The following is a 26,112-nucleotide window of genomic DNA, read 5'->3' on the forward strand; positions in this document are numbered from 1 at the left end:
CACTTTTATTGCAGGACGCTACAAGCTATGTCTTATAAAATCCACTTTTGTAGTCACTAGTAGAAATATCGTTAGAGGCTGCATGAAGCTCTGCCTGAGACATGCCTTCAAGAGCCAAGTATTAGGAAAGCCTTTCCTTCCCTAAGGAACTTGTATTCTTTTTCTTTCTGACAATAAGGACTTTGTAACTAACCACATTTCCCTTTTCGATATGGCTGCCAGGATACTTAATGCCAAACTTGAGGTTCAGCCCAAGTGGGTCCTTATGACTTGCATGACTGTAAATTTTTCTTCTTCTTTTCTTGACTCTACTCTTACTTATATATTCCCTAGTCTTGATTTACGTTTCTTATTTATATTCTAACAACTTCATTATGTGTGTTTTTGCCGCCACAAGTCTTGAAGAAACAAGGCTCAGTGAAAATGAATAAAACAGGTCTCCACCGCAGTGTTAACCTTAACATTTTGGACTTGCTGAGTTACGACTTTGGGTTCTTCATTAGCTAACAAGCTCTGGGAGGACAGAGCCCTACGTACCTCGTTCATCATCATTTTATCCACATAGCCTAGGACACTGCCTGGCACACCGTAGACCTTCCATAAACACTTGTTGAATGAATGTCACTGCATGTTCGACAACTAAAGCGAGCACCACGGCAGTCCCCCTGAGGCAGTCTCAGAGAGCCTGCCTTCGCATTTAGCAAGGATCCACAGGCTACATGAAAACACATGCACATTCTTCATGGTGACCTAGAGCTGATGTATCTACCTTGAAGAGTGGTTGCAAAAGATAAACTATTAAATAGAAAGTGTCTGGCATAGCATCATCATGGCAGGGCTTGACTGTTTACTCCTCTGCCATTTCTCAAGATGTCTTAAGACAAGGGCCAGTTTTGGCCAAAAACAATGGAGTTGAACCATGGTGGGTTCTTGTCCCCAGATGTATGACCTTAGGCAAACCACTAGCTCATTAATTGCAAACCGCTACATACTGGAATCAGCGGAAGGTCTTTAAAAAATGGTGGTGCCTGCCTGGCTCTCACCCCAAACATTGTGATTTAATTCTTTTGGGGTGTTACTTGGGAATTAGGATTTTAAAAGCTCTCTGGGTGATTCTAATGTGCAGTAACTAATTGCAATAACCTCTTTTTTCTGGGTCGCTTGCCTCATCTATCAAGTGACTGGACTGTGCTACATGTCCGTTATAAGGAAGGTCCTTTTAGGATTTAAGGTTTCATACAGAGGCTTCCACTGGGCTGGGATCTTAGGAGGGCTGTTAACACAGTGAGGCTAATAAAACGACTTCATGCCACTGAGTCCCGAAAGCTTCCCCCTGGGGCCTTGTCAGCAGCAGAACCACCTCTTGAACCATCTGACATTATTATTAGTTTTTTTTTTAGCACAATCTTTGAAGGAATTCCTGGAGCAACTGTGAAAGAATTCATGATATCTCCCTAGCCACAGCAGCTAGAGTAGCCGGAATATCCAGGATGACACAGAGGCACACACTCAAAAAAGGGAAAAACACGCTCTCCTTTATTAGAAGACAATGTTAATTATGTGGTAGGGAGGAGGGTGGGGATCAAAAGAGCACTTCAGTTCTAGCTCAGTGTTTTCCTTGCTTTTCAGTAAAGCCTGTGGTTGTGAGCTTTAATGATGACAGTGGAGTTCTGCTCACCTTAGCTTTGTCTCAGTGAAGAATGATTGATAAAGGATTTCATATCCCTTGTCCATATGCAGCTATCTCCACACAAAAATCCTCCAGTGTGCTTCCAGTTATCACTGTAGCATCTCTTTTTCTTCCTGGATTTGCCCCCTCTTTGATTTACTGTTTATGAAGAGTCAGTTTGGAAATGATACAAGAATAGCAACTGGATAAACTCAGGCTAGAATGCTGGATTGGTCACTTTTTAGCTGGTGGTCTTGAGTCACTTAAGCTCTCTAAGCCTTAGTTTCCTAAAAAGCAGATGAAAAATAATACAGCCTAGCTTATTGGGTTGCTGTGAGTGTCAGATCAGAAAATGTATGTGAGAAGTGCTTTGAAAATTATCATTACATAAATATTATTCTTACGCTAAACTTTTAATCAAAATGGTGCTATGCATGAGGGCTTTATTTAGTAATCATTTGCAAAATATGGAAGGTTGGAAAACTTAGGGCATAGCACCATTTTCAATAAAAGTTGATGGTTTGTGATGTGATGGTACATACTTATTTATTTTTAAATTAGGCAGAATTAAGATTAATTGTAACTTTGCTCTGCCCTCTGAAATCACTACTAAACTCATGGATCTCTTACCATTTATATTATCTGCACCTCTTATTGAACTGGCTTACTCCTTCATAATTGGTCAATGTAGACCCTTAACATCCTGAAAGAAGGATCTTGGAGTCATTCTTGCCAATCTCTCTTTTTATTGAAAAGAAAGAAGTTAAAACACTTGCTCAAGGTAACGTATTTAGTAAATGGAGGAGCTTCACTTACTTCCATGTAGGTCTTCTGACTCTAGGCTTACAATCTGAGGTTGAACCATATGCAATACTGATACTCATACATTGCTTGTCATGCGAAATATCTGAACAATATCTAATGTTTTGTATTTTTCCCAAAGCTGACACAGAGCCTTATGTAGGGTAGGTATCTGATAAATGTTTGATAAATAAATTTTAGGGTTTTTACTGTTTTTGTTTTAATTTTAAAAATAAACCCTTGTGTAAATCAATACAGGGAGATCTGTAAGTTGCTAAATACACACAGAGCTGCCAGATATTAGTTTGGAGACTGTCGGACATGTTGCAGCCAGGCAGGGAAGAGTGAACTGTACATTACCAACAGTTATTTGGCAGTATCGGACCTAGTCAAATACTGACTTGGGATGAATTCCAGCGGAAAACAGCACATGGCCCTGCAATCTGGTACAGCGTCGCATATATAGTCAGTTGGCCACACCAGGCATGTGAACCTGGAGACAGGACAGCCTTGGAAGAGAGAGACTCTGCGAGCCTAACTCAGATCTTATCTCCCGCAGGAAATCACGACGATTTATCTGGAAAGCGTCAAGGTGAAGATACTGCTTTGTAACATCTGAACTATATTTTGTAGAAGTGGGCATGCAGCCTAGAAAGCAGGAGATTTGGATTGAACAGACGTATCTTTCCACGCACACCAAAAAAACCCACCTAGAATTCTCCATTTTTCTTTAATTCATAGAGTTAGCTGTGAGTATGAGTTCAAAGGTGGTTGAGCAGGGCAGCAGTTACTCCATATGGTGCTTTTGTGTGAGTTAAAAACAGGTGCCCCCCTCTCCCCCCAGCATGGATAAATTGCAGAAAACCATCCTTCCTTTGGCTGGCTTGGACTTCAGCTTCTCCTTCCCCATTAGGCTGGGTACGTTTGTGCAGTGTGCTGACTGCACAGCCACACTCCGTTGCCCTGCTTTTGGGAGCAGTTCTCGCCCAGCCTTTTTAAAAAACCAACCAGCCCTCTTCGGGGCTAACAATTGCAAATAACTATCTGGGGAAATCAAGGTCAAGTGACTCCTCACATGCTCTTTCAAAGCACCCACCTAGAAAAGCCACACTAGGTGATGAGAGGGCTGCTGGAGGGCGAAGACTTGAAAGCTATTCCTCATCCAAATTCCAACTCTCAAAACTGGAACACTGGAACAAACGCATGCACGTTCTATTTCCCCATTTCTTTGGCCAATGACTGCTGATCCCTGTTCACACAATATCCACCCCAGTCCTGGGATATTTTGGATTCAGGCACACTTTACCCAGACAACAGCATAGCTTCCTCCCTTAGTTCCTGTGATCGTTTGCAGCTTTTCTCTTTTATATTTATATTTCCTGGTGAAGCCCGCCCACCGGACAACACAGAGACATTAGTATTCCAATAGAAAGTAACTGTGTGGCCATTCGAGAATGCTTACACACTTGCTACACATTTTAGGACAATTTTACTACTGACACTTTAGACAATAGTTCTAAAGCAATCAACTTATGCCAGGAGAAGGTAATTCTTTATAACAAAACTCCAGTTAACCAGAAACAGGGAGATGAGAACTCCCCAACTAACCAGAAACAGGGTCTCCCTCATTCTATTTTCTTTCTTGCTTTTTTAAAAATTTGAGACGAGGTCTCGCTGTGTTGCCCAGCGTGGTCTTGGACTCCTGGACTCAAGCAATCCTCCTGTCTCAGCCTCCCAAGTAGCTGGGACTACAGGCATGAGCTATTGCACCCAGCTTCCCATTTTATTTTCAAATCAGCCGACAGGTCATTATAAAGTACTGAATATGTGTTTGGCCTTCAGAGGACAAATAGGAAAATCACAGGAAAAGTGGCTAGTAGAAATTATTTTTTTAAATCTATGGTTTTCAAAATGTCCCAGCACAAGGCATAGTGCAATACAGAGCCCGACTGTCTTTATTTTCCCCAACTGCAGTGTTGTAGAGTGAGCACTGAAGTTGAGAATCCTAATCACAGTTATTGTAGCATCCCATTGAGAATGCCTATAGGAAACCTTAGCTCTGTATCTGGAGAGCTAAACGACGGTATAACAACCACACTGGACTGAAGAAAAGCACAGTCTGATAAAGTGGTTTCACCTGGGCTGCCTTCGACCCATTCTTCAGGGCACAACTTAGATATCATCTCTCTATGGAGAACTTTCTAGAGCCCTACTCTAGTTTCCCCTGCTACGCACACCAAATACCGTTCAACAAACTCCACAGTAATTAGAGTTTAATATCAATGGATCTTCCCTGCTGGATTTTAAGCAGCAGACAGCAATCTCAACTGTCCTGAATACTGCTGTATCCTCGGTGCCAGTGAGCTGACTGGCGTCTAGCAGGTGTTTGGTAAATACTCACTGAATAGATGAAGATGTAAATGAATCAGCCTTTAACAACCTTCACCATATTGGACTAAGTTAGGAAAGGAATATATGTTTATTGCAGAGATTCTTTTCAACATCACGATTTTCAAAGAAAAAGGGTTTTTTTTTTTTAACCCACATCAAATCACAATAAACTAAATGTGATAATAGCCCATTCACTTAAACATTTCTGTAACTCAGTGTAGAAGGGCTACTTGTGGGTATGCTAACTTTCAGATTTAACTAAATTCTATAGGTGGGTTAATCAGTGTGACTAAAATGATTTCTGAGGCTCTACTTCCAGATGTGCAAACCACACTCCAGCAAATGGCACTCCAGCAAAAGGGACAATGATAAATTGTTACAATTACAGCCTCTCAATTAGTTCATTGATTAGAATGTGATCAAAGTTGAAGTTGAGGTCAGGTGCAGTGGCTCACGCCTGTAATCCCAACACTTTGGGAGCCCGAGGCAGGCAGATCACCTGAGGTCAGGAGTTTGAGACCACCCTGACCAACATGGTGAAGCCCTGTCTTTACTAAAAATACAAAAATTAGCCGGCTGTGGTGGCGCACGCCTGTAATCCCAGCTACTCGGGGGGCTGAGGCAAGAGAATCTCTTGAACCCAGGAGGTGGAGGTTGCAGTGTTGCAGTGAGCCAAGATCATGCCACTGTCCTCCAGCCTGGGTGACAGAGTGAGACTCCGTCTCAAAAAACAAAAAACAAAACAACAACAAAAAACAAAAACAAAAAGTTGAAGTTGAAAGTTGATTAGCTAACTCTGAAGAGAGAAGAACTCAATCTTAAAGCTTCAGATTCTCCAGTTGATATGATTCAGTTGCTTTTATACAGTGCTGCGGACAACACCTTAGTGAGCTTCTTCACAGTTGCTAACCACGGGTTTGTTGGATCAAGGTACATATTAAAACACCACATGCTGGAAATAAAATGTGACTTTGAGATTGCCAATTGACTATTTCTAAATACTGAAATTAAAAAGAGCAGACAACTTCTTGCAAATTAAAACAACTCTAAAAGAAAACTGACTTCAAAATCAGTCTTCAAAGTGTGCTTTTTCTCTGAACTAAATTCAAATGGCTCTTTTTTTCCAGGTTAAGGACAACATCAAAATGTTTCCACAGAGCCTGCTTAACTTGAAGAGGTATTAACCAGCTCAGAGTTAGCCTGACATAATCAAATTGGATTTGGTTTTCCACATCACCTAACTGGTATGCATTTATTTACATCAGCTTTTTAACCACCAGCTGAACTGTTACTTGAAAATGACTTCAGCACTGGAAGAGTTTCATGATTTTTGAGCTTGTTAGAAATATAGGAGTTGGTTTGGGAGGCCGAGGTGGGCGGATCACTTGAGGTCAGGAGTTTGAGATCAGACTGGCCAACATGGTGAAACCTTGTCTCTACTAAAGATACAAAAAAAATTAGCCGGGCATGGTGGTGCACGCCTGTAGTCCCAGCTACTCAGGAGGCTGAGGCACAAGAATTGCTTGAACCCGGAAGGCAGAGGTTGCAGTGAGCCAAGATCATACCACTGCACTCCAGCCTGGGCAACAGAGCCAGACTCTGTCTAAAAAAACAAAAGAAAACAACAACAACATAGGATTTGGATGAGTCATAAAAAGAGACTCAGTTGCTTAAATTTTGCTCCTGAAGTGTCAAGGTTTCTCATTTCAAAGCCAGTTTTCAAAATATAGGTCATGGTTCCGGATTGATACCCACTATAGTGGAAATATGCTGTCTCTCAGTGTGGAGCCATTTCTGTCACACTGTCCTTCACTCACAATACCAGGATTGGAGTATTCCTTCTATCAGAGCTGGGGGAGCTTCACAACAGTGGCACTGAGTGGAGATTCCAGGACTTAGGCCACATGTTACAGATGGAGAAAAGATCATAGTAAGAGACAATCTTGATAATATTCTTTGGGGTATCGAAGGTGAAGGGAAGAAAGAGCTCACCTAGCATGATGGATGGAAACCCTCGATGTTTGCACAATGAAGTCGCCCCTGAAGAAAGAGTAGCTCACCCTGCAACCCACATGAATCACACAACTCCTCTCTGTGCTATCTCTTTAGAAGGCATAAACTGGGAACTTCTTTAACTACTTAGCCATTTGATCAAAGTGCTCCCCTATTCTCATTGTAGCCATAGGCTTATTTTTTTCCACGCATACTTGAAGAAAATAGCATCAGTCAGTCATTCATGTGACTAGATTTCACTTGAAAATAGTGACATATCCTCAGGAAGACAGAAGGAAGAACTGCAGTTGTTGAACCATGCCTCATGAAAATGCTTTCTAAATCAGAGTCTCTTAGGCCCTGTATAATGGAAAGCACACACCAATTTTTCTCTTGGCATCCAAGGCCACACATGCATCAGACTCTTGGAGGCAGCTATAGTAAATCCCATGAAACCAAACATGCCACATTGAGGCCAGGGAGGTCCCTGGGAAATCATGTCAGGGGTTCAGAACTTCAGGGTTTCCTTCTTGCTCCTTGAATGGTCCCATAGAGCCAGGCAGGACAGACTTCACTGAGCATTTCCACAGCAGCAGGGTCGGCAGTAGTGGGGTGGTTACCACCGGAACAGGATTTTAATTTCATTTTGGATGGAGAAGCATTTCTACTTTATCTCTAGAGATGTATGTGAAGCAGCATTTTCTTCCACGGTTTATTTCCTGACTCTGACCTCAGGTCAAGGACATAAAGGAGACCAAGCTGCCTTAAAAAACCTTTCGCTTTCTGAAGCAGAGTGTGTGTGCTGGGGGATGGGAGAGGGAGAGAAATGTGAGTTTGAATCAATTCCCAGATGACTTAGAAACTGAAGGGGACTTCTCAAATCTTTATGTGACACTGCAAAATTGTGTGTTTTTTCTCTGCTTATCATATCTGGTTCATTCAATGCTACAATCTTTCCCAAGGATGCTTTTTTTCAAACATAAATAATTTTATTTAACCAATTGTTATCATTTGTTATGTGCCAGGATTTTATAAGTGTCGTCTCACTTAATTCTCCCAAACGCTTATATGAGACAGCCACAATTATTATTCCTATTTCACAGATTTTAAAAAGGCAGGTGTAGGGGGGTCGAAAAGCTTGCCTAAGATAACCCAGCAAGGAGGTGGCAGAGTTGAGGCTCAAATCCAAAACTTTCTGACGTCAAGCCTGCACACCCAACCATTGCTCACACGATTTGCAGTGGCACCAAGGTTGCCTTGGGTGCTCTAGAGCAGAGAGCTGCACTTGAAGAGAATTTCTGGATAAAACAGGAACAGCACAAATTTTGTTTAACAATTCATTGTTGAAAATTATTTCTGTTATCTACATTTTTTTTAAGTAAGTAGAATTTAACTCAAACAAGAGATAACTGGGAATCTCCCACTACCTTGGGATCGTCAATCTGAGTCTCAAATTTTACTGCAAAGTACTTTTAAAATAGAATAAATAGAAGAGTTGGGTGAGTGTTTTCTAACCCTAGGGCACACTGATTATTACTTTTAAAAATATACACCTGATTTGTGTGTGTGTGTGTGTGTGTGTGTGTGTGTGTGTGTGTGTGTGTGACAGATAGAGGGAGAGAGAATAGTTGTATCCTTTTCTTCAACTGATATTCAATCAAATTAAGGATTCTGGTCAGGGGGAGGGAACTGATATTTCTTAAGCATCAATTAGGTACTTACCCCTGTACCTGAGGCTTCACATGACTTTCTCTTCAAACCCTCCCCGTGATGCATGTGTGATAACTATCACTAGTCCTCCCCTCAAGATGAGGTTCAAAGAAGTTAAATAATATGCCTAAAATCACAGATCTAGGCAGTGACAAGCCAGCGTTCAATCCTGTGTCTATCTGACTGCAACACAAGAGAAGAGAATACTGAAGAGAACCTCAACAACCTGCCTCCTGTAGGAAGCAGACACTTGGCAGTATTATGTCTCCTCTGAGCTTTGCTAACAGAGAGATATAGTTCTGTTTCTCCTTACAGAAATCAAATCTCCTTCTATCTTAATTTAAAAATAATCCATAATATAGTAGGTTGTTTTAAAATAACAGTATTTTTAAATCACAAAGACATAATAACAAGGGTTAGCAAAGGTGTGGAGAAACTGGAACCCTCATATACTGTTGGCAGGAATGTCAAGTGGTGCAATTGCTTTCAAAGACCGTATGGCAGTTCCTTTAAGGGTTAAACATAGAGTTACCATTTGACCCAGCAATTCCACTCCTAAGTATGTACCCGGGAGAACTGAAAACCTATATCTGCACAAAAACTTGTAGATGGATATCAATAGCAGCATTATAGTCAAAAAGTAGAAATACCTCACATGTCCAATAACAAATGGATGGATAAACAAACTGTGGTACATCCACGTGATAGAATATTACTTGGTAATAAAAGGAATAAGTACTGATATATCATACAAAGAGGATGAACCCTGAAAATATTACAATAAGTGAAAGAAGCTAGTCATAAAGGACAATGTATTATATGATTCCATTTATTCAAAATGTCCCACATAGGCAAATCCATAGAGACAGAAAGATCAGGGGTTGCCAGGGGCTGGGGGTTGGAGGGATGTTGGAAGGAAGATCACAGCTAAAGAGCACAACATTTCTTTTCTGGGGCGATGAAAGTGTTCTGAATTGGTTGTGGTGATAACTGCACAACTCTGTAAATATACTAGAAACTGTTGAAGTGTGCCCTTTAAATGTGTGAACTGTCTGGTATGTGAATTATATATCAATAAAGATACTATATATTTATATTTTAAAACTGTACCATGAAAAAAACAAATTATGCATTTGGTAGGCTCTCAGTAAATATCCACTGAATGAATGCACCAAGGTACTTAATGGCTATCTTAGAATACTAGTTTATTTAAATTCAAATATGTCTTTCAGATGTCTATAGTTCGAAAAGTATGCTTATTTTGCACTATGTTACCTAAAGTGTGCCCCAGACTCAACTATCCCTGGGGCTGAATGCTGATGCATGTTGACATCCTGAGAGGGTCTCAACAGCACTGCTATGCAGGGATTCCACCTCTACCCAACAGGACCAACTGTAGCAAAGGAACCATCTGTAACTTGCCAACAACGGTGATGCTGCTAAGTATTAACTAACTGGTCTCTCATCACCCCCTTGAGCCAAACCCAGACCTGCATAGAAGCTCTAGTGTGTCTCAGGACCACCAGCCAATGAAGATATCACCTGGGTCCTGGAATCTGGGAAAAGGAAAAAAAAACTTCCTTCTTTCTTTACCAGAAAAATTCCCAAGAGCAGATCCTGGTAGCATGTATCTATTTATAGCTACATTTGAGCTCAGATAGAAGAGTGTAGAAGAGGTTGGGGGAAATCAATACTGTATTAGCCCATTTTCATACTGCTATGAAGAATTACCGAAGACTGAGTTATAGTGGAAAAGAGGTTTAATGGACTTGCAATAATGGTGGAAGGCAAGGGAGGAGAAAAGACACGTCTTACATGGCAGGAGGCAAGAAAGCATGTGCAGGGGAAATGCCCTTTATAAAAACATCAGATCTCATGAGACTTTTTCACTACCACAAGACTGCACAGGAAAAACCCACCCCCATGATTCAATTACCTCCCACCCGGTCCCTCCCATGACACGTGGGGATTATGGGAGCTACAGTTCAAGATGAGCTTTGGGTGGGGACACAGCCAAACCCCATCAAACACATTCCAGGGTAAAAACGAAAACCAATAGTTAGAGTTATGGAGGGGGAGGGGAAATGAAATAAATAAATGAACTTGAGATGCAGTTGCAGAATTAGCCTGATGTGAACAGTTAAAGAAAATCCAAGGAAAAGGTATCCAAGCACTGAGTACACTGAGGAAGATATAAGGTAGAGGAATATTGGATTAACGGCAAAACAAATAAGCTCAACAGACAAGCTTCTGGCAAGTAGACAAAATCGATAACTGAGTGAGGATTAGACCATTCCCTCGAAGGAATGGTTTCCAAGCCTTCCCTGTCAGTGAGCAAAAATATCCCAAGGATACGTTTAAAAGCACGTTATTTTAAATCTCTTGAATTCTATATCAAAATGAGACTTGGATCTAAGAAAAGTTTGTAAAATGGAAGTGGGAATGTGGTCCAAAACTGGAAAAGACCTATCCAGGGTACAGGGGCTCAAAGATGCCAGCTGAGCTCCTGACTTCACATTTCCAAGGACTGACTCATTGGGACCCAAGGACAGGGATCTTTAGTTCTTGGTAACTTTTCTGAATCCATCACCAATAATGGCCACCACATATGAGCACCTGCAGGCTACAAACATTTCAGAAGGAAATGTTGGGTCTGGATTTATTTGACGTATTGGTCTATGCACTACCAAGTGGAAAGAATACTGGACATAGAGTACCCATGTTCTTTGGTTTTTTTGTTTTTTGTTTGCTTGTTTGTTGTGTGTGTGTGTGTGTGTGTGTGTGTGTGTGTGTGTGTGTGTTTGAGACATGGTCTCACTCTGTCTCCCATGCTGAAGTGCAATGGTGTGATCATGAGTCACTGCAGACTCGACCTCTTGGACTCAAGCGAGCCTCCCACCTCAGCCTCCTAAGTGGCTGGGACTATAGGTGTGTGCCACCATGCCCGACTACTTTTTTTTCTTTTTCTTTGGTAGAGATGGGGGTCTCACTTTGTTGCCCAGGCTGGTCTCGAACTCCTGAGCTCAGAAGTGATCCTCCCACCTTGGCCTCCCAAAATGCTGGGATAACAAGTATGAGCCACTGTGCCTGGCCAGAGAAGTCCCATGTTCTAATCTACCCTGTGCACTAACTTGTTAGTGGTCCTTCATCAAGGGCTTTCCTCTTTCCTGGCTGCAGGGTTCTCATCTATAAAATGAGGTCATCTTAGATCATCCCTAAGGACCTCTCCAGTTCTAGGACAGTTTGGCCACTGGTTCTGCCTGATACCCCATCTTAGTGATTTCCTAGCAAGTACCTGTTTCTTGGTCACAGTGCCATCCACAGGGTCCACATATTCAAAGCTATCCGTCTTCGCCACGCTGTAGACATGGCTCCCCACAGCAAACTGCTGGCCGATGAAGGATTTGTCTGTGACCAGGGCCTCCAGGTCCCTCATGATATAATATGTCGTCTTGGGATCCAACCCCTCATAGTCAAACCTGGTGAGGACACAGGAGGAACAGAAACCTAATCAGAGAACCAGCAACTGGGTGGCCCGCTTACAGTTATCTAATCATTGGTTCTGTTTTCAGGGAAAGACAGCACAGAAATACACCTTCAACTGACCTCCGTTCTTCCATCTGACCCTTACAATCCATTCCCCATACAGCGGCCAGAGTAATCTTGTAAAAATCAAATCATGCCACTTTCTTTCTATTAAATCCCTCTATAAATTCCCATCACATTGAGAACAAAACTCAACACCTTAACCTTGGTCAACCAGGCACTGTGGGATCTGCCCTTGCCCACCTCTTTGACTCGACTTTGTTCTGTCTTTTTATCCTTGTTCACTGGCTCCAGCCACACTGGCCTCTTCTCCAGTGCGCATTGACATTGCACCCTTTCCTGCCTCTGGGCCCTTGCGCTTGCTGTGTGTTCCTCTACCTTGTACGTTCTTCTGCCAGCTCTTCAAATACCAGGCTCATTCTTTCCTTCCATTTTCAAACCCATTGTCACCATTAGAATGTGACCTTCTCTGACCATCTATCTAAGGCAGCTTCCCCACTCTGTCTTCTTCTCTCATCACCCTTCATATTTTCTTTTGGTAGTTATCCCAGACTGTATGTATCTTGTTTGTATATTTGTTTACCTATTCATTGTCTCTTTGGCCACCAGAATATGAGCTCCAGGAGGACAGATACCTTAGCTGTCTTGTTCTCTGCTATTTCTGGTACATAGTAAGTTCTATGTAAGTAGAATGGAATGAAAAATGAGAGAAAGGAAAGGAAGGAAGGAAAGAGAGAAAAAACAAGGAAGGTAAAAAGAAAGGGAGAAGGGGAACTGAGCATGCTATGCAACTCTTGGAAACTTGGAAGATACGTCACAATTGTTCCATTCAAAAAAGTCCTCCTAGCCAAGAGTATCAAATGTAACAATGGGGCTGGAAGTCAATTAGAAAAAAAAGAACAGAAGACTAAAAATAATACCAATTGCATTTGTCATTGTGGGGTTTAAAATATGATGATGTATATACCAAGACTTGGCACAGTGCCAGGCACTGGTGCTTATAAACAGCTAACAACTTTTATTTGCCATCATTACCATAAATAAACTATATTTTACAATGTCAGATGGTCTTGGCTGAGACCTAATGGCACACCTAGGAGTGTCTATTTAAGAAGGAAGCCATAGGAGGGGCAGCTGCACCCAAGTCACTTGGAGGATCTTACATTTGGGCTTCCTGTAGGATAGAGAAAGGATGTGAGTTCTCAGAGTGAACTGGAAGAAGGAAGCTCTGAATAGTTGTTACTACTTTTTTCCACTTAAGATCTTTAAGACATCCAGTAAACATCAACATATTAGCCAAGATGCAAAATATGGAATAATACCATGTCTAGCAATGGGTTCCCTGCATCTATATCCCTTTCTTTTATTCTCTTCCTCCTACACAAGGTGTTTTTTTCTCAGCCTCAGAGGGAAAAAAAACGAACTCCCTCAGAACATTCTTTTTCAGCAGTGCATATATTCTGAGACTGCAGTCACTTTAAAGGTAGACATTTGGAGAAGGTAGAGATCCAACCAAGGAGAAAGGGGCAGGAAGACAGGAGAAGAGAGTCTAGCAGGAGATAGAGAGGCACTGAAAGAGATTCAGGAGTTGAAAAAAATCCACTAATATGATAGATCACGTTCAGTCTAGGGTTGTGAATCATCAGATTCGTTTGCCCAAACGTTCACCTTCATATACAAGCAGGATCTAGCACTGCCTTCCACCCCCAAATCCCCATCTGACCACCACCAATAACAACACACTTTCAAGGAAGAAACCTTTCAATGGAGGATTCCTTCTGGGGTCTACTCACACAAGAAAAATAATCTGGAAGATTTTCTCAGATATTCAGGCTCAGTATTAGTTAAAGTGAAATTGTTTTATTATTTTTAGCCTGCCAAAGAAAATTGTCAAGCTGGGAATAATTACATCTCACAAGCAACTTTTAATTTGCCATTTGCTGGGGGTTGAAGGAAACGTTTACCTTTCATTCTATGTATTTTTTCCTCCCTTTTTCTTTATCTCTGTGATCTTTTTGGAAAGAAATCTGTAACATAACTCAATGTCCTAGAAGAAATTAAATCTCTATCGCGTATTATTCTCTAATATGGTATTTGTTATGAAGAAGTAGTTATCATGTAAGCTCTTGGCCACAAAAAAACTACATTATAAATACAGTTATCATAACACCGATTATTCAAGACACCAGCAGAAACCTAGATAATCATTCCACAAATTATGAGGAACACATCTCTGACTCAAAGCGATCTCACTAGGCCAGAGGTTGTCAATCATAATATATCTTGTCAAGTTGGACTTTTTGGAACAGCTTCATGCAATAAAAGAATGTCATGTGCCAATTAACTCTTGGTATGCCAGGGAAAAAAACCACACACGAATCGGGGGTTTTGGTACTTGTTAGAAATAATGAGTAAACCAAGTTTCTACCTGTCCTGAGGATTCATTTTTTATGATACACTGAATAATTTGACGTGTTTGGCAAGCTCTCACATCCCCAGCTTTCTCGACTGAATGGGAACTAAGAATATGATGTTGTTGTTGTCTATATCTCCCAGAAGGTTGCAATCGCTTTGATTTTAACGAGTACAATCACAGGCTTCCTTATTCTCTGATACATATCTAAGTAAAAGGCTTCTTAACAGAAGAAATAATCACCTTATAAGGGAAGTCTAACGCTCTCTTTCTGTCCCTTAAGCTCTTGAAACACAACCAAACATTCAAAGTAGTTAACTATTCATGAACAAAGCAAAATGAGTCACAATCTTTCTGTTTTTAATGCAGAGTCTCTGAGACTACCGAAGGATTCCCTTGCCCCACCTCCAAGTTCTTTACAGTTAACTTCGTTTCCTCCTCCCTCCTCCTAACCCATGGCTTGGTTCTTGTTATGTACACATATCTAGCATACCTAGGTTCACACTCCTAGCAAGTAACCACACTTCCAGAATACTCTTACTTTCATTTACTTAAACATCAGGAAAGTGATATAGACCCCCAACCCTAGGCTCCTACCCACTCACCTTTCCTTTTCTTCCTTCCAAAATAATGGTTTCCTTTTCGGTACTTCTTTTTCCCTGTTTTTTTTTTGTTGTTGTTTTGTTTTGTTTTGTTTTTGAGATGGAGTCTCACTCTGTTGCCCAGGCTACAGTGCAGTGGCGTGATCTCCACTCACTGCAACCTCCGCCTCCCAGGTTCAAGCAGTTATCCTCCCTCAGCCTCCCAAGTAGCTACAGGTGTGCACCACCAAACCCAGCTAATTTTTGTATTTTTAGTAGAGACAGAGTTTCACCATGTTGGTCAGGCTGGTCTCAAACTCCTGACCTCAGGTGATCCACCTGCTTCGGCCTCCCAAAGGGCTGGGATGACAGGCGTGAGTCACCACACCTGGCCTGTACCTCTTTTCATGAGGAGAAAACTTTAACAACATCTGGGGCTCTTGAACCACGAGGCTCCTTCAAGGGGCGCCAGCTCAGGCATCTTGGACACTGAATCTGATTATTGGTGAGGAGGTAAGACAGAGGTAGACAGAGGATTACGAAAGCACTCCAACCTGTCACAGCTTCTGTGTCTGCCTTTTTTACTTGATAAATATGGATGGAAAACCAACAAGAAATGCCTCTGGTTTGACTGCACGACTCTCACAGCCATGATAGTTACCAAATAACTTTGCAAAGCTCTGCAGTTCAGAGTTCCTCTTGAGAGGGCCACCTACCTTATAGGCATTGATGAAAAGATTAAAGAGTGATGTCACCAGGGGAAAGGAAATTGGTGCTTTCCAGCTTCGTAGCCTTTTACACCACCCCCAACTATCTATAAGGGGTGATTCAGCTCCAGCCTCTGTGTTCCTCAGACCTTCTGGGAAAATGCCTCCTTTTTAAGGTTCTAGCCCATCAGTTTTAGAAACCTGTTCTAGGAGTAGTTCTGCAGGGTCCACACAGAGGCCCTTCCCCTTCTCACCTGCAATAGTAGTGGCGGCCAAATTTGGCCCAGTGATCTCGGACAATTTCCTCCACACTCTGCTTCCGGGCAGCAATAATGGAGAGCCAGACCAAGACAGCCCACAGGCCATCCTTCTCTCGGAGGTGGTCAGAGCCTTAAAGGTGAAAGAAAAATTCTGCTGAGGATTCATTTCTGGGAGCAAAGCAAAAGCTAAACGAATTAAGAAGACCAGTTAGCGATTGAATGTTACGCAGAAATGATTGGATCATTTACCCATTATGTTAAATATATGTCTCCTAATACATTTGCATTTCTGAAAAATATGCAACTGAAATTCAAATAAAATAGTAACAAAAACTAAAACTTGGAAATTTCTGAAGGGATCAGAGAGCCAAGTTGACATCTCATTAGCCCATTGAGATTATTCATTTATTCAGTAAATATTTGGTGACCCCTACAATATATCAGGCATTGTTCTATGTCTTGGAGTAAAGCAGTGAATAAGATAGTTTTTACTCATAAAGTTTGAATCCAAGTAGATGGAGTTAGGTGGAGACAGGCAAAGAAAAGTAGATAAGAGGACAAGATGCATCAAATAAGGACAAGTGCTTTGAAGAAAATAAAGAGGTGATGATGTCAGACAGCATAACAGCACCAAAAGCTGCTTGACCTAAGGTTGGCTGGTGGTCCCCTGACCCAACAGATACGTCCGCCTGGAACCTGTGAATGTGACCCTATTTTGGGAAATGCTCTTTGCAGATACAATTAAGTTAGGAATCTTGAGGTGAGATTATCTCAATCTTATCTGGATTATCCAGGTAGCACCTAAATCCAATGATAAACATTCTTATAAGAAGAGGAGGAGACACAGAAGAGGAGAAATACAGAAGGGCAAGCTATGTGCAGGTGGAGGCAGAGATTACAGTTATGCCGCCACAAGTCACGGAACGTGTGGAGCCACCAGAAACTGAAAGAGGCAAGGAGAATCCTCCTCTACAGCCTTCCAAGGAAGCGCGGTCCTGCCAACACCTTGGTTTTAGACTTCTGGCCTCCAGAACTATAAGAGAATACATTTCTGCTTTAAGCCACCCAGTTGGTGGTGATTTGTTATGACAGCCCTAGGAGATTAATACAGATAATTAGGGTCTGCCCCCACTGAGGCAATGGCATCTGAGGTGACACCTGAGAAGGAGTCAGCCATGCCAAGATCTAGGGATGATGTATTCCAAGCTAGGGCACAGAAAAATCAAAGTTCCTGAGGCAGGAATGAATAGAGAAACTAAATCCCACAGGTGTTCATATAGAAAGAGTTAGAGGCGGTTCTTATTGCATCGGGCACACGAATGAAGACTGCAGTCTAAATGACCAGCTTCCCGTGCAATGAGAACCCAGAAGGGTGTGTCACAGGCCCACTTAGGTATCTGTCTGTTAGCCAGTTATAAGCTCTCTCTGAAGTGAATAAAGCCCTGACTGTAAGGAAATGTGTTGTAGTATGAGACGTGGTACCCTGGGAAGGCTTTAGAATTAGGGCCTAAGCCAAATGCTACTTCACAGGTGTGGAAAGTTATTACAAAGTCATTAATTCCCCTGAGCCTCAGCTTCTCATGTGTAAAATGGGGACCCCATCACCCATTTTGCGGCATTGTTGTTGTATCAACTTAATCAAGATAAGAGGACAAGCTCTAGAGTTAGATTTCCCATGTTCCAATCCTGGCTCCGCCATTTACCTTTGTTTGCGGTACTCATCTGTAATCTATGGACAATAACAGCCCCTACCCCATGGGGTTACTGTCAGGATTAAGGAACTAAATATGGCTAGATGTTTAGAACAGTGACTGGGATATCACACATTTTTGCTGTTGATCTTGTTGGTAATTTTAATAAAGCTGTGCGAATTACTGCAAGGTGCTGATTCCTCAATACACGCTTTCAGAAATTGTTCTTGGTTATTCATGTAATTTTATCCTCTAACTCTAGCCATAGTAATGTCTTAAGAAACAGGACTGGGTCCACGGGGTGGACCTTCTTGCAGCAGGGCAATGGGAATGGACAACAGTACTCTTGGGTTTCAGAACTGTGAAACAGACATAGAAAACCAACAAGGGAGACCCAATGCCACAGAGCTGTTTAATCCCTGAAAATGGGATCAAACAATACTTAAGTCAAACATCTTTGACAACTTCTAACTAAAGCTATAGACCATTTACCATACTTGTGACATTTATGGTGTTAAATGTTAAGCTTTTTTTTCTCAATAAGGAAAACGTGCAAACCTGATGGGGGCTGTGAAGGTACTAAAATCAATAATAAAAAGGGTCAGGTTTTAAGTTCTTCCTACACACTGATCAAGGGTCTGCTAATGGCACTGTTGGATGTATAGTTGTGGTTGCCTCTGGGTTAACAGGACCCTGGGCATTAATCATCACACCATGAAGTGTCTTTAGTCTCATCCAGTGAATTCTTTACACTGCTACAAAAATGGAAGAAGTCTGGAAGACTGAGTTAGCTCCATGGCCAACTGCCAAAAAACAAGTCTAGGAAACCCTGCCCAGTGGGATCATTTCAAAACCTTTTGTCCTTTTACAGCTGAAAAAAAATCACTTTTATTTACTGGCTGGAGAAAAATACCCTTTTGTTCTAAAACATGGGCTTTGCATACCTTCAAACTCCAGCTGGATTACATTACCTAGAGATAGAACCATTAGATGCTGTTCAATCTGTGAGATAAGATGTCATAATTTAGTGCTAGAGGGACATAAAGTTCTTTTAGTCGGATAAACAAAAAAACCCACCTCAACATTTGTAGCCAATTGCATAGCAAATTGTGAGTTGGCTTGGACATCCTTGCCTGCAAGTTAAACATTTGCCAAGATTAATAAGGGGCTGATGATGAAGTAAAATTAACGATGCCCTTTATAGTTCTTTGAGTTTGGGACCGAGACATTAATGACGCTTCAATTACACAGATGTTTCCACTGGATGATGACAGTGTACTTTGGAGTGGATTTGGGGACTATAACTCTCCTTCTAAAACGCCCTTCAGGCAAGTGAACGCTAATGCTGTATCAGTGACAGACAGATTAAACAAGAAATTCCAGAAAGCACAAAGGTATCAAATGGTTTTCTAAAACCCCACTACAAACAGAGTAAAAATGGGAGTAGAAATGATCACACTATATATATGACAGAGATAATGGGCTGGATATTTTTTAATGTTTTCACAGGTCAATAAGAAAAAGAGAAACTTCAACGGACAATGGCATGAAAGGGCACATTGGAACCAATGTTCACCCTCATCGTGGTCAAAGAAAAGTGTGTAAAATGGGATATCATCTGGGGCCTGTCAGGTTAGCAAAGGTGGACGGGGGAAGAGTTAACTTGGCAATAATGATCAATAGTCGTTTAAAATATCATGCAGCTTTCAACCCAGCTATTTTATTTCTTAACCTTAAGTCATAGGACATTCAATGAAGTAGGTAAGAGAATAAAGAAAAATTGGAAAAATACTGTTTTACTTTACTGAGACAGGGTCTCGCTCTGTCACCCGGGCTGGAGTGCAGGGGTTCGATCGTGGCTTACTGCAGCCTCGACCTCCCAGGCTCAAGTGATCCTCCCACTTCAGCCTCTCGAGTAGCTGGGACTCTAGGTGCACACCACCATGCCTGGCTAATTTATTTATTTACTTTTTTAGAGACGGGGTCTCACTATGTTGCCTAGGCTTAATTGTTGAACAATAGGATCATTGTATAAAATTCATTCAAAACCTTGTGGGTAGACAAAATAAATCACATAAGAATCTTTAGTAACACAGAAAACCATGTTTATTCAATTCTTTTCATTTTATTGTATTTTTATAGTTTCAGGAGGTACGAGTCCAGTTTTATTACATGGATATATTTGCCTAGTGGCTTGTAGTGTACTCATCACTTAAATAGAAAACATTGTATCCAATAGGTAACTGTGCACTCAATTTTAATAAATGAAAAATCAGTTTACTAAAGAAGAATATTCAGTATATTTTTATAAAAAATATAGATATGTATATATGTGAGTACACAAGTAAACAGAAGAATATACACCAAACTCTTAACATGGTTATTATCTCTGAAGTGGTAGACCTGCAGATGTTTTTCCTCTCTTTCCTTTTAAATATTTTCACAATGACAATGTACTATTTCGTAAGAAAAAAATAAATTTTTAAAGCTGTTGGCCGGGCACGGTGGCTCACACCTGTAATCACAGTACTTTGGGAAGCCAAGGTGGGTGAATCACCTGAGGTCAGGAGTTCAAGACCAGCCTGGCCAACATGGTGAAACCTCGTCTCTACTAAAAATACAAAAACAACAACAACAACAAAAAAAAACTAGCCAGGTATGGTGGCAGACACATCCACGTAATCCCAGCCACTTGGGAGGCTGAGGCAAGAGAATCATTTGAACCCAGAAGGTAGAGGTTGCAGTGAGCTGAGATCACGCCACTGCACTCCAGCCTGGGCAATAAGAGCGAAACTCCATCTCAAAAACAAAAGAAAGAAAATAAAGAAAAGAAAATTGTCAATGGTGCATAGAAATTCACATTTAAAACAGGCCTTTTCTCGAGTCATATAGTTGGGCTCATCTAATATGTATTTTTTTATTGTCTTCTTTGCTTAATAATACGCATTTATGGTTCCTTCATGTCTTTTTATGGTTTGAGAGTGAGTGTCTTTTTAGCACTGAATAACACCAGCACAATTTTTGAAGCTTGCCGCCTGGCTCAGGACATTGCAGGGAGAATGTACCCACATTTCCAAAGCTGTAAGTACCACTCACCTTGCCTTTCTCATCCAACCTAGCCCAGCCTGAAGCCCACGCAATCTTACTCTGAACAGCCATGAGAAGCAGCCATCTCCACCCACATACCAGAAGAAGGGCGCTCAGCTCTCCTCTGCCATGACTCCAGCAAAAACTGATACAAAAAGAGAAGGCCTTTTTTTTTTTTCTGGAGAAATATCACTGTTCCGCCTCCACTCAAATTAAACTTTTAATTTTCTCAATCTTCAAAACCATGCTACTTGAGCTAGGCAGGACACTAATAAGTATATTGCCCTCACAAAAGAAAAGGGAAAAATAAAGAGAATGCTCAATCATCTTAAAGATGTTTTCTTCACATGGAAACACCAGTGTGGACACATCAGCTCAACAAAGCATCTCATGCATTACTAACAGATCGAGCCATTACAGCTGAAACTCAGATAAGGAAATTCTAAATTTGTCAATTAGGAAACATATAAGTCAATTTGCACCTGTTGCCAACTCCAAGTTGTAACATGGGTTAGCGATTTTCAACCCTGCACTGCACATTAGAATCACCTACGGAGCTTTTAAAAAATACCATCGCTCAGGTCTCACCCTGAGCCAACAAAATAAAAACTTTTAATGATGGGGCCCAGGCATTGGTATTTCTTTTTAAAAAACTCCTTGGGGGATTTTCACAGGCAGCCAGGCTTGATAGTCACTTGCTTCAGCAGAAAGGCACTGTATGCAGTCTCACGTTTGGGGCAGAATGCCTGGGGGTAGTGAGTTAGGCCTCTTCCTCTTTTTGCTTGAATGTGGTGCTAAGAGAAAGCAGCCATTGGTCTCTCATTTAATGCATGGCCCTGGCCTTGCTCACATGGGGGGTTCTCACTGGAGTCAGCTTCAGTATCAAGGTTTCTCCCTGCCATTTTTATCTGGAAAACTGAGGACTTTGCCAGCTTTGGAGTGACCAACTCATCTTGGTTTGCGTGGGATTTTCCCACTTTTAGCACAGAAAGTCCCACATCCCGTGAAACTTCTTAGTCCTGGACAAACCAGGATTGTTGGTCATAAATAAGAAACATTACTCACTCAAAGAGGTTCCTGATTATTTTTGAAGCATAATTACAAGGAGGATAAATTCCATTCTAAGAAGAAAGCAGCAAGGCACCAGGCACTGTGCTAGGGGATTTTATGCATCTATTATTTAATTTCCACAATTTGATAGCCCCCTTTTACAAATAAGAGATTGAGCTTAGGTCATCTGTATGAGGCCACACAGCTACTAAGTGGTAAAAAGAGGGTTACAAGCTGGGCAATTTGGCCCCAAAGCCTATGGACTGAATGGCCACTGGATTATCCCAGCAATGCTGTGGCCCTCAGGAGTTGCAAGGAAGCAGGTAAAGCATCCTACGTGGTGAGAGCTGGGGCAGGCTTTCTAAAGGACAAGCTGCAAATTTTCCCTTTATTTCTCCAGTTTACCTTTTTTCATTTAGAAATGGTTTTCATTAATTTGCAGCCTTCTTATCCTTTTTTCAGCTACTCAAGACAAAGATTTGTCTTTGAAAAATAGTGGAGTTATGAGGTTAAAGTGGGGTCACTCTTTCTGGGTGGATCTGAGATTTGAGAACATGTTACAGAATTGTGATGGAGATTGATCGATCGATCGGTAGACTGATAGATTGATTTTCATTTCTCAAACCACTTATGTTCAGATCTTTAACATCAGGCGAAAAAGCAAGGCTAACTGAAAAAAAGTCACCTTTCTATGCTTAAAAAAAAGTTCTTAAATGTACCTAATGTTCATCAATTAGAGAACAAAGCTCTCCTGCACGTAAGTCAGTCAGAGCCAGGTGCGAGTACAGAAGAGTCAGACAGCAGCAAAGGACACATCATGTGCTGTGGGCAATATGGCTCCCAGTGAATAATTCTATGTCACATTTAATAAGTAAAATAATAATAAATAGCGTTTCACACAAGGCTGATATCCTGACCATAGCAACACCCTATATACTCCCTGAGGGAAGAGCCTGTGTCTGAAATTACTCCTCACTCTACCCTGGGCTGGCTCATAGAAGGTGTGCAGTAAATGTTCACTGAATGAATAAATGAATGCCTCTCTAGTATGTAGTGCACATAATTCATCAGATTTGCTCCTCACTAAGGGTAGCTAGTTAGAAGCAACCTGAAATATCATGATGGAAGAAACCTACAAATCATTCCCTCAAATGAAGTTGTCTCGCAGTGAGGAAACTGAGTCACAGAGAAGCTAAGCTATTTGTCTAAGAGAGGGGGAGTCAAGATGGAAGCTGGGTCCCTTAACTTCTCATACCGTGCTGTTTACATGAGACCATTCTCTCAAGTCCCCTGGCATTCCTTCTACCTTCATCCAAAAGAATAACCAGGAGGGGGTTGGGGAGGGTGGGAAATGACTCATCAGCATGACTTGAAAACATCAGCAGCAGACCCTGTGAAGCCAGCAAGGTTGGGTTGAATTGTAGCTCAACCAGTGTGACTTTGGCCAGCAGCTTGACATTCCTCCCTAAACCTCAACGACTTCATCAATAAAATGGGGTCATTAGGGTCTCTATCCCATCATTGTGAAGAAGACTCTAAAATAAAGTACAGGAGGCACTAGGAATTGTGTCTATCACTTAGGAGGCATCAAGCCATCCATCCCAGAGCAGGGAGCACGTTAACCGTATCATGGCCAGCCAGCTGACACGCTTCCCTCACAGAGCATACCAGCATGCTCCTAATTCATACATCCCAACTCATTTTTTTTTGTCACCAAGGCAGATAGGAACGATAGGACTCTAAGAATTGTCCTTTTTTTTTGAGACGGAGTCTAACCCTGTCACCCAGGCTGGAGTGCAGTGGCACAATCTTGGCTCATCACAACCTCCACCTCCTGGGTTCAAGCGATTCTCCTGCCTCAACCTCCCGAGTAGCTGGGATTACAGGCATCCGCCACCACGTCCAGCTAATTTTTGTATTGTTAATAGAGACAAGGTTTCACCATGTTGGCCATGCTGGTCTTGAGCTCCTGACCTCAGGAGTTCACCCGCCTTGGCCTCCCAAAGTGCTGGGATTACAGGCATGAGCCACTGCACCCAGTCTCTCTTTCTTTTTTTTTTTTAAGAGACAGGGTCTTGCTGTGTTGCCCAGGCTGGCCTTGAACTCCTGGCCTTAGGCACTCCTCCTGCCTCAGCCTCCCACATAGGCACAAACCACCACATCCAGTTTAAGAATTGTTCCTTGACAGGTCATACACTGAATCACAAATCTCTCCAGTGGCTTTTAAGGTTGAAGACCTGTCACTTCTACAGTCACTGTACTGTGTTCTCAGTGGGGCCACCTAGCTACTAGTAGTCTCCTAGAATGCAGACTGGGAAGCCTCAAAGCACAACTTTAGGGATTGTATTTAAATCCCAAGGGACAGTTCTCCTTGTTAAAATTCCCTTACTAGACACTGGGAAAAGAACCCCTTAGTCTGTTTGGAAGTCTTCAGTCTCTGACTAAGGGCCATGATGTCCCAGGACTCCCAGTCAGTCCCAGGATACTCTGGCCAGTACAGATGTGGTCTCGGAAGCCCCATTCCTTTGTTTCTGCTCCACCCTTAGGTGTCACACAACAGTCCCTCTTACCACTTTTCATTAGCTTGGAAAATTAATAGAAGGATCAATGGAACTGGGACCATTGAGACTCCAAGAAAAGGATCTTAGGTGATGGAGACATTCTTCCAGTGCTAAGTGAGTGTTCTGTTTCCCGGCACAGGGGTTGATCATTCACAGAGGATCCAGAAGGGAGTTTCAATTTTCTGGCTTTATAAGAAGGCTCACAGGGATGTCAATCACAGCACCTCTGTGCTCTGGCCCAGCCTAGATCGAACTGCACACAAGCACTCAGCCTGTTTCAAATAGCCCCACAGAGAAACTGCTCATCTAGCACTGATAATGCTGTCATCATGGCCTCCACACCGCACATCTGCAACCCAGCCAAATTTATAAACACTGGCTACAAATAAGGAAAAGAAGTGCAGTAGGACCCCAGTAATCTGAAATGCATGGATATATGGCCTCTTTCTCTCTCCTAGAGACTAGAGTCGAAAGATGCGAAAACAGACAAATGTAGAGGGAATAACCATCCAGATGGGGACCGGACTAAAGTTTTCCTATATTTTACCTTTTGAGGAATATAAAATAGTAAATGTAATAATTGTATAAATAAGAGACAGTTAAACTTACTCAGTATTTGTGCAATGGCACTACCGTGAACCCAATCTTCAGTTGGGGTATACATCATTCATATGTGAAATATAAATGAAGAAAGAGGCGTGACCCTAAACATGTTACCAGCTCTACAACTCTCCGGGGAAATAAAGTGTTCATTCACGAAGTAACTGGAGAATGATAACAAACCACAAGACAACAGAGCACAAAATGACTATGCTAAAGTCAGTAAGAATTTGGTGCATACAAAAGATCACTAAAGCTGGAACCCAGCCCACTGTTGAACATGGCTATTTCTGTTACTGTCAACAACTACAGGCATAAGAAATAAACAAGTTAATACAATAAATTATAAATAATTTAAAATCTGTTTATTAACACTAGCTTCAGGAAGGGAGATCTTCCTAGAAGCATGTTGTTAGCTATTAGTTTGTGCTAATAATTATGATGATTGAAAATATTTGAAAATTATATTTTATACAATTCTAATTTTGTTATCATTCATAACATCCTTCCCCATCCCTTTCCAAATGGTCTATATTTGTGTGATTTTGTTTTATAAATCTTCCCAAATCTTGGGATACCCAAATACCTAATCTTCAGAAATACATCCATTTAAGGATGACAAAAAGATAACTACTAATAATACAAGGAAGAAATAACAAAATGAACATTCTTTGTTCCTTCCTTCCACCCACCTATTTTCCTTTTATCTTTCCAGCCTTCCCTCCCTTCTCCCATTCATCCTTCTATCTTTCCACCCATCCTGCAAACATTTACCTAGGGCCTACCATTTATCAAAGAAACAGAGCTGAGCAAGATAGACATGGGCCCTGTCTTGAGGGTATTTACAATACTGGCATGGAATCCATGCATGGAAGCATCCAGCAAACCTCAAAAGACTGGAAAGATACTCAGGAGTCCTTGTGACACAGAATATACACACACTCAGGGCCTCTTCTTGTGCTAGAAATTGGGCACATATGAAAACAGTGAACTTCAAGAGCACCAGGCCTGTACTTCAGAGTTCACAGTGGAAAAATTTGGTGTGACAAGTAT

General features: G+C 41.6%; 1 protein-coding gene across 1 annotated transcript in view; it reads right to left on the reverse strand.

Annotated features, from left to right (window-relative positions):
* Positions 1 to 26,112, reverse strand: part of PGM5 (phosphoglucomutase 5) — a 185,809-nt gene that overhangs the window by 38,633 nt on the left and 121,064 nt on the right. The window contains exons 8-9 of the mRNA XM_030810753.1: positions 16,065 to 16,200; positions 11,859 to 12,042 (exon numbers count right to left, since the gene is read on the reverse strand). Coding sequence (XP_030666613.1) covers positions 11,859 to 12,042; positions 16,065 to 16,200 — 320 coding nt within the window. The remainder of the gene's footprint in view (positions 1 to 11,858; positions 12,043 to 16,064; positions 16,201 to 26,112) is intronic.

This window comes from Nomascus leucogenys, chromosome 1a, assembly GCF_006542625.1.
Source record: "Nomascus leucogenys isolate Asia chromosome 1a, Asia_NLE_v1, whole genome shotgun sequence".
In the NCBI taxonomy this organism is placed as follows: domain Eukaryota; kingdom Metazoa; phylum Chordata; class Mammalia; order Primates; family Hylobatidae; genus Nomascus; species Nomascus leucogenys.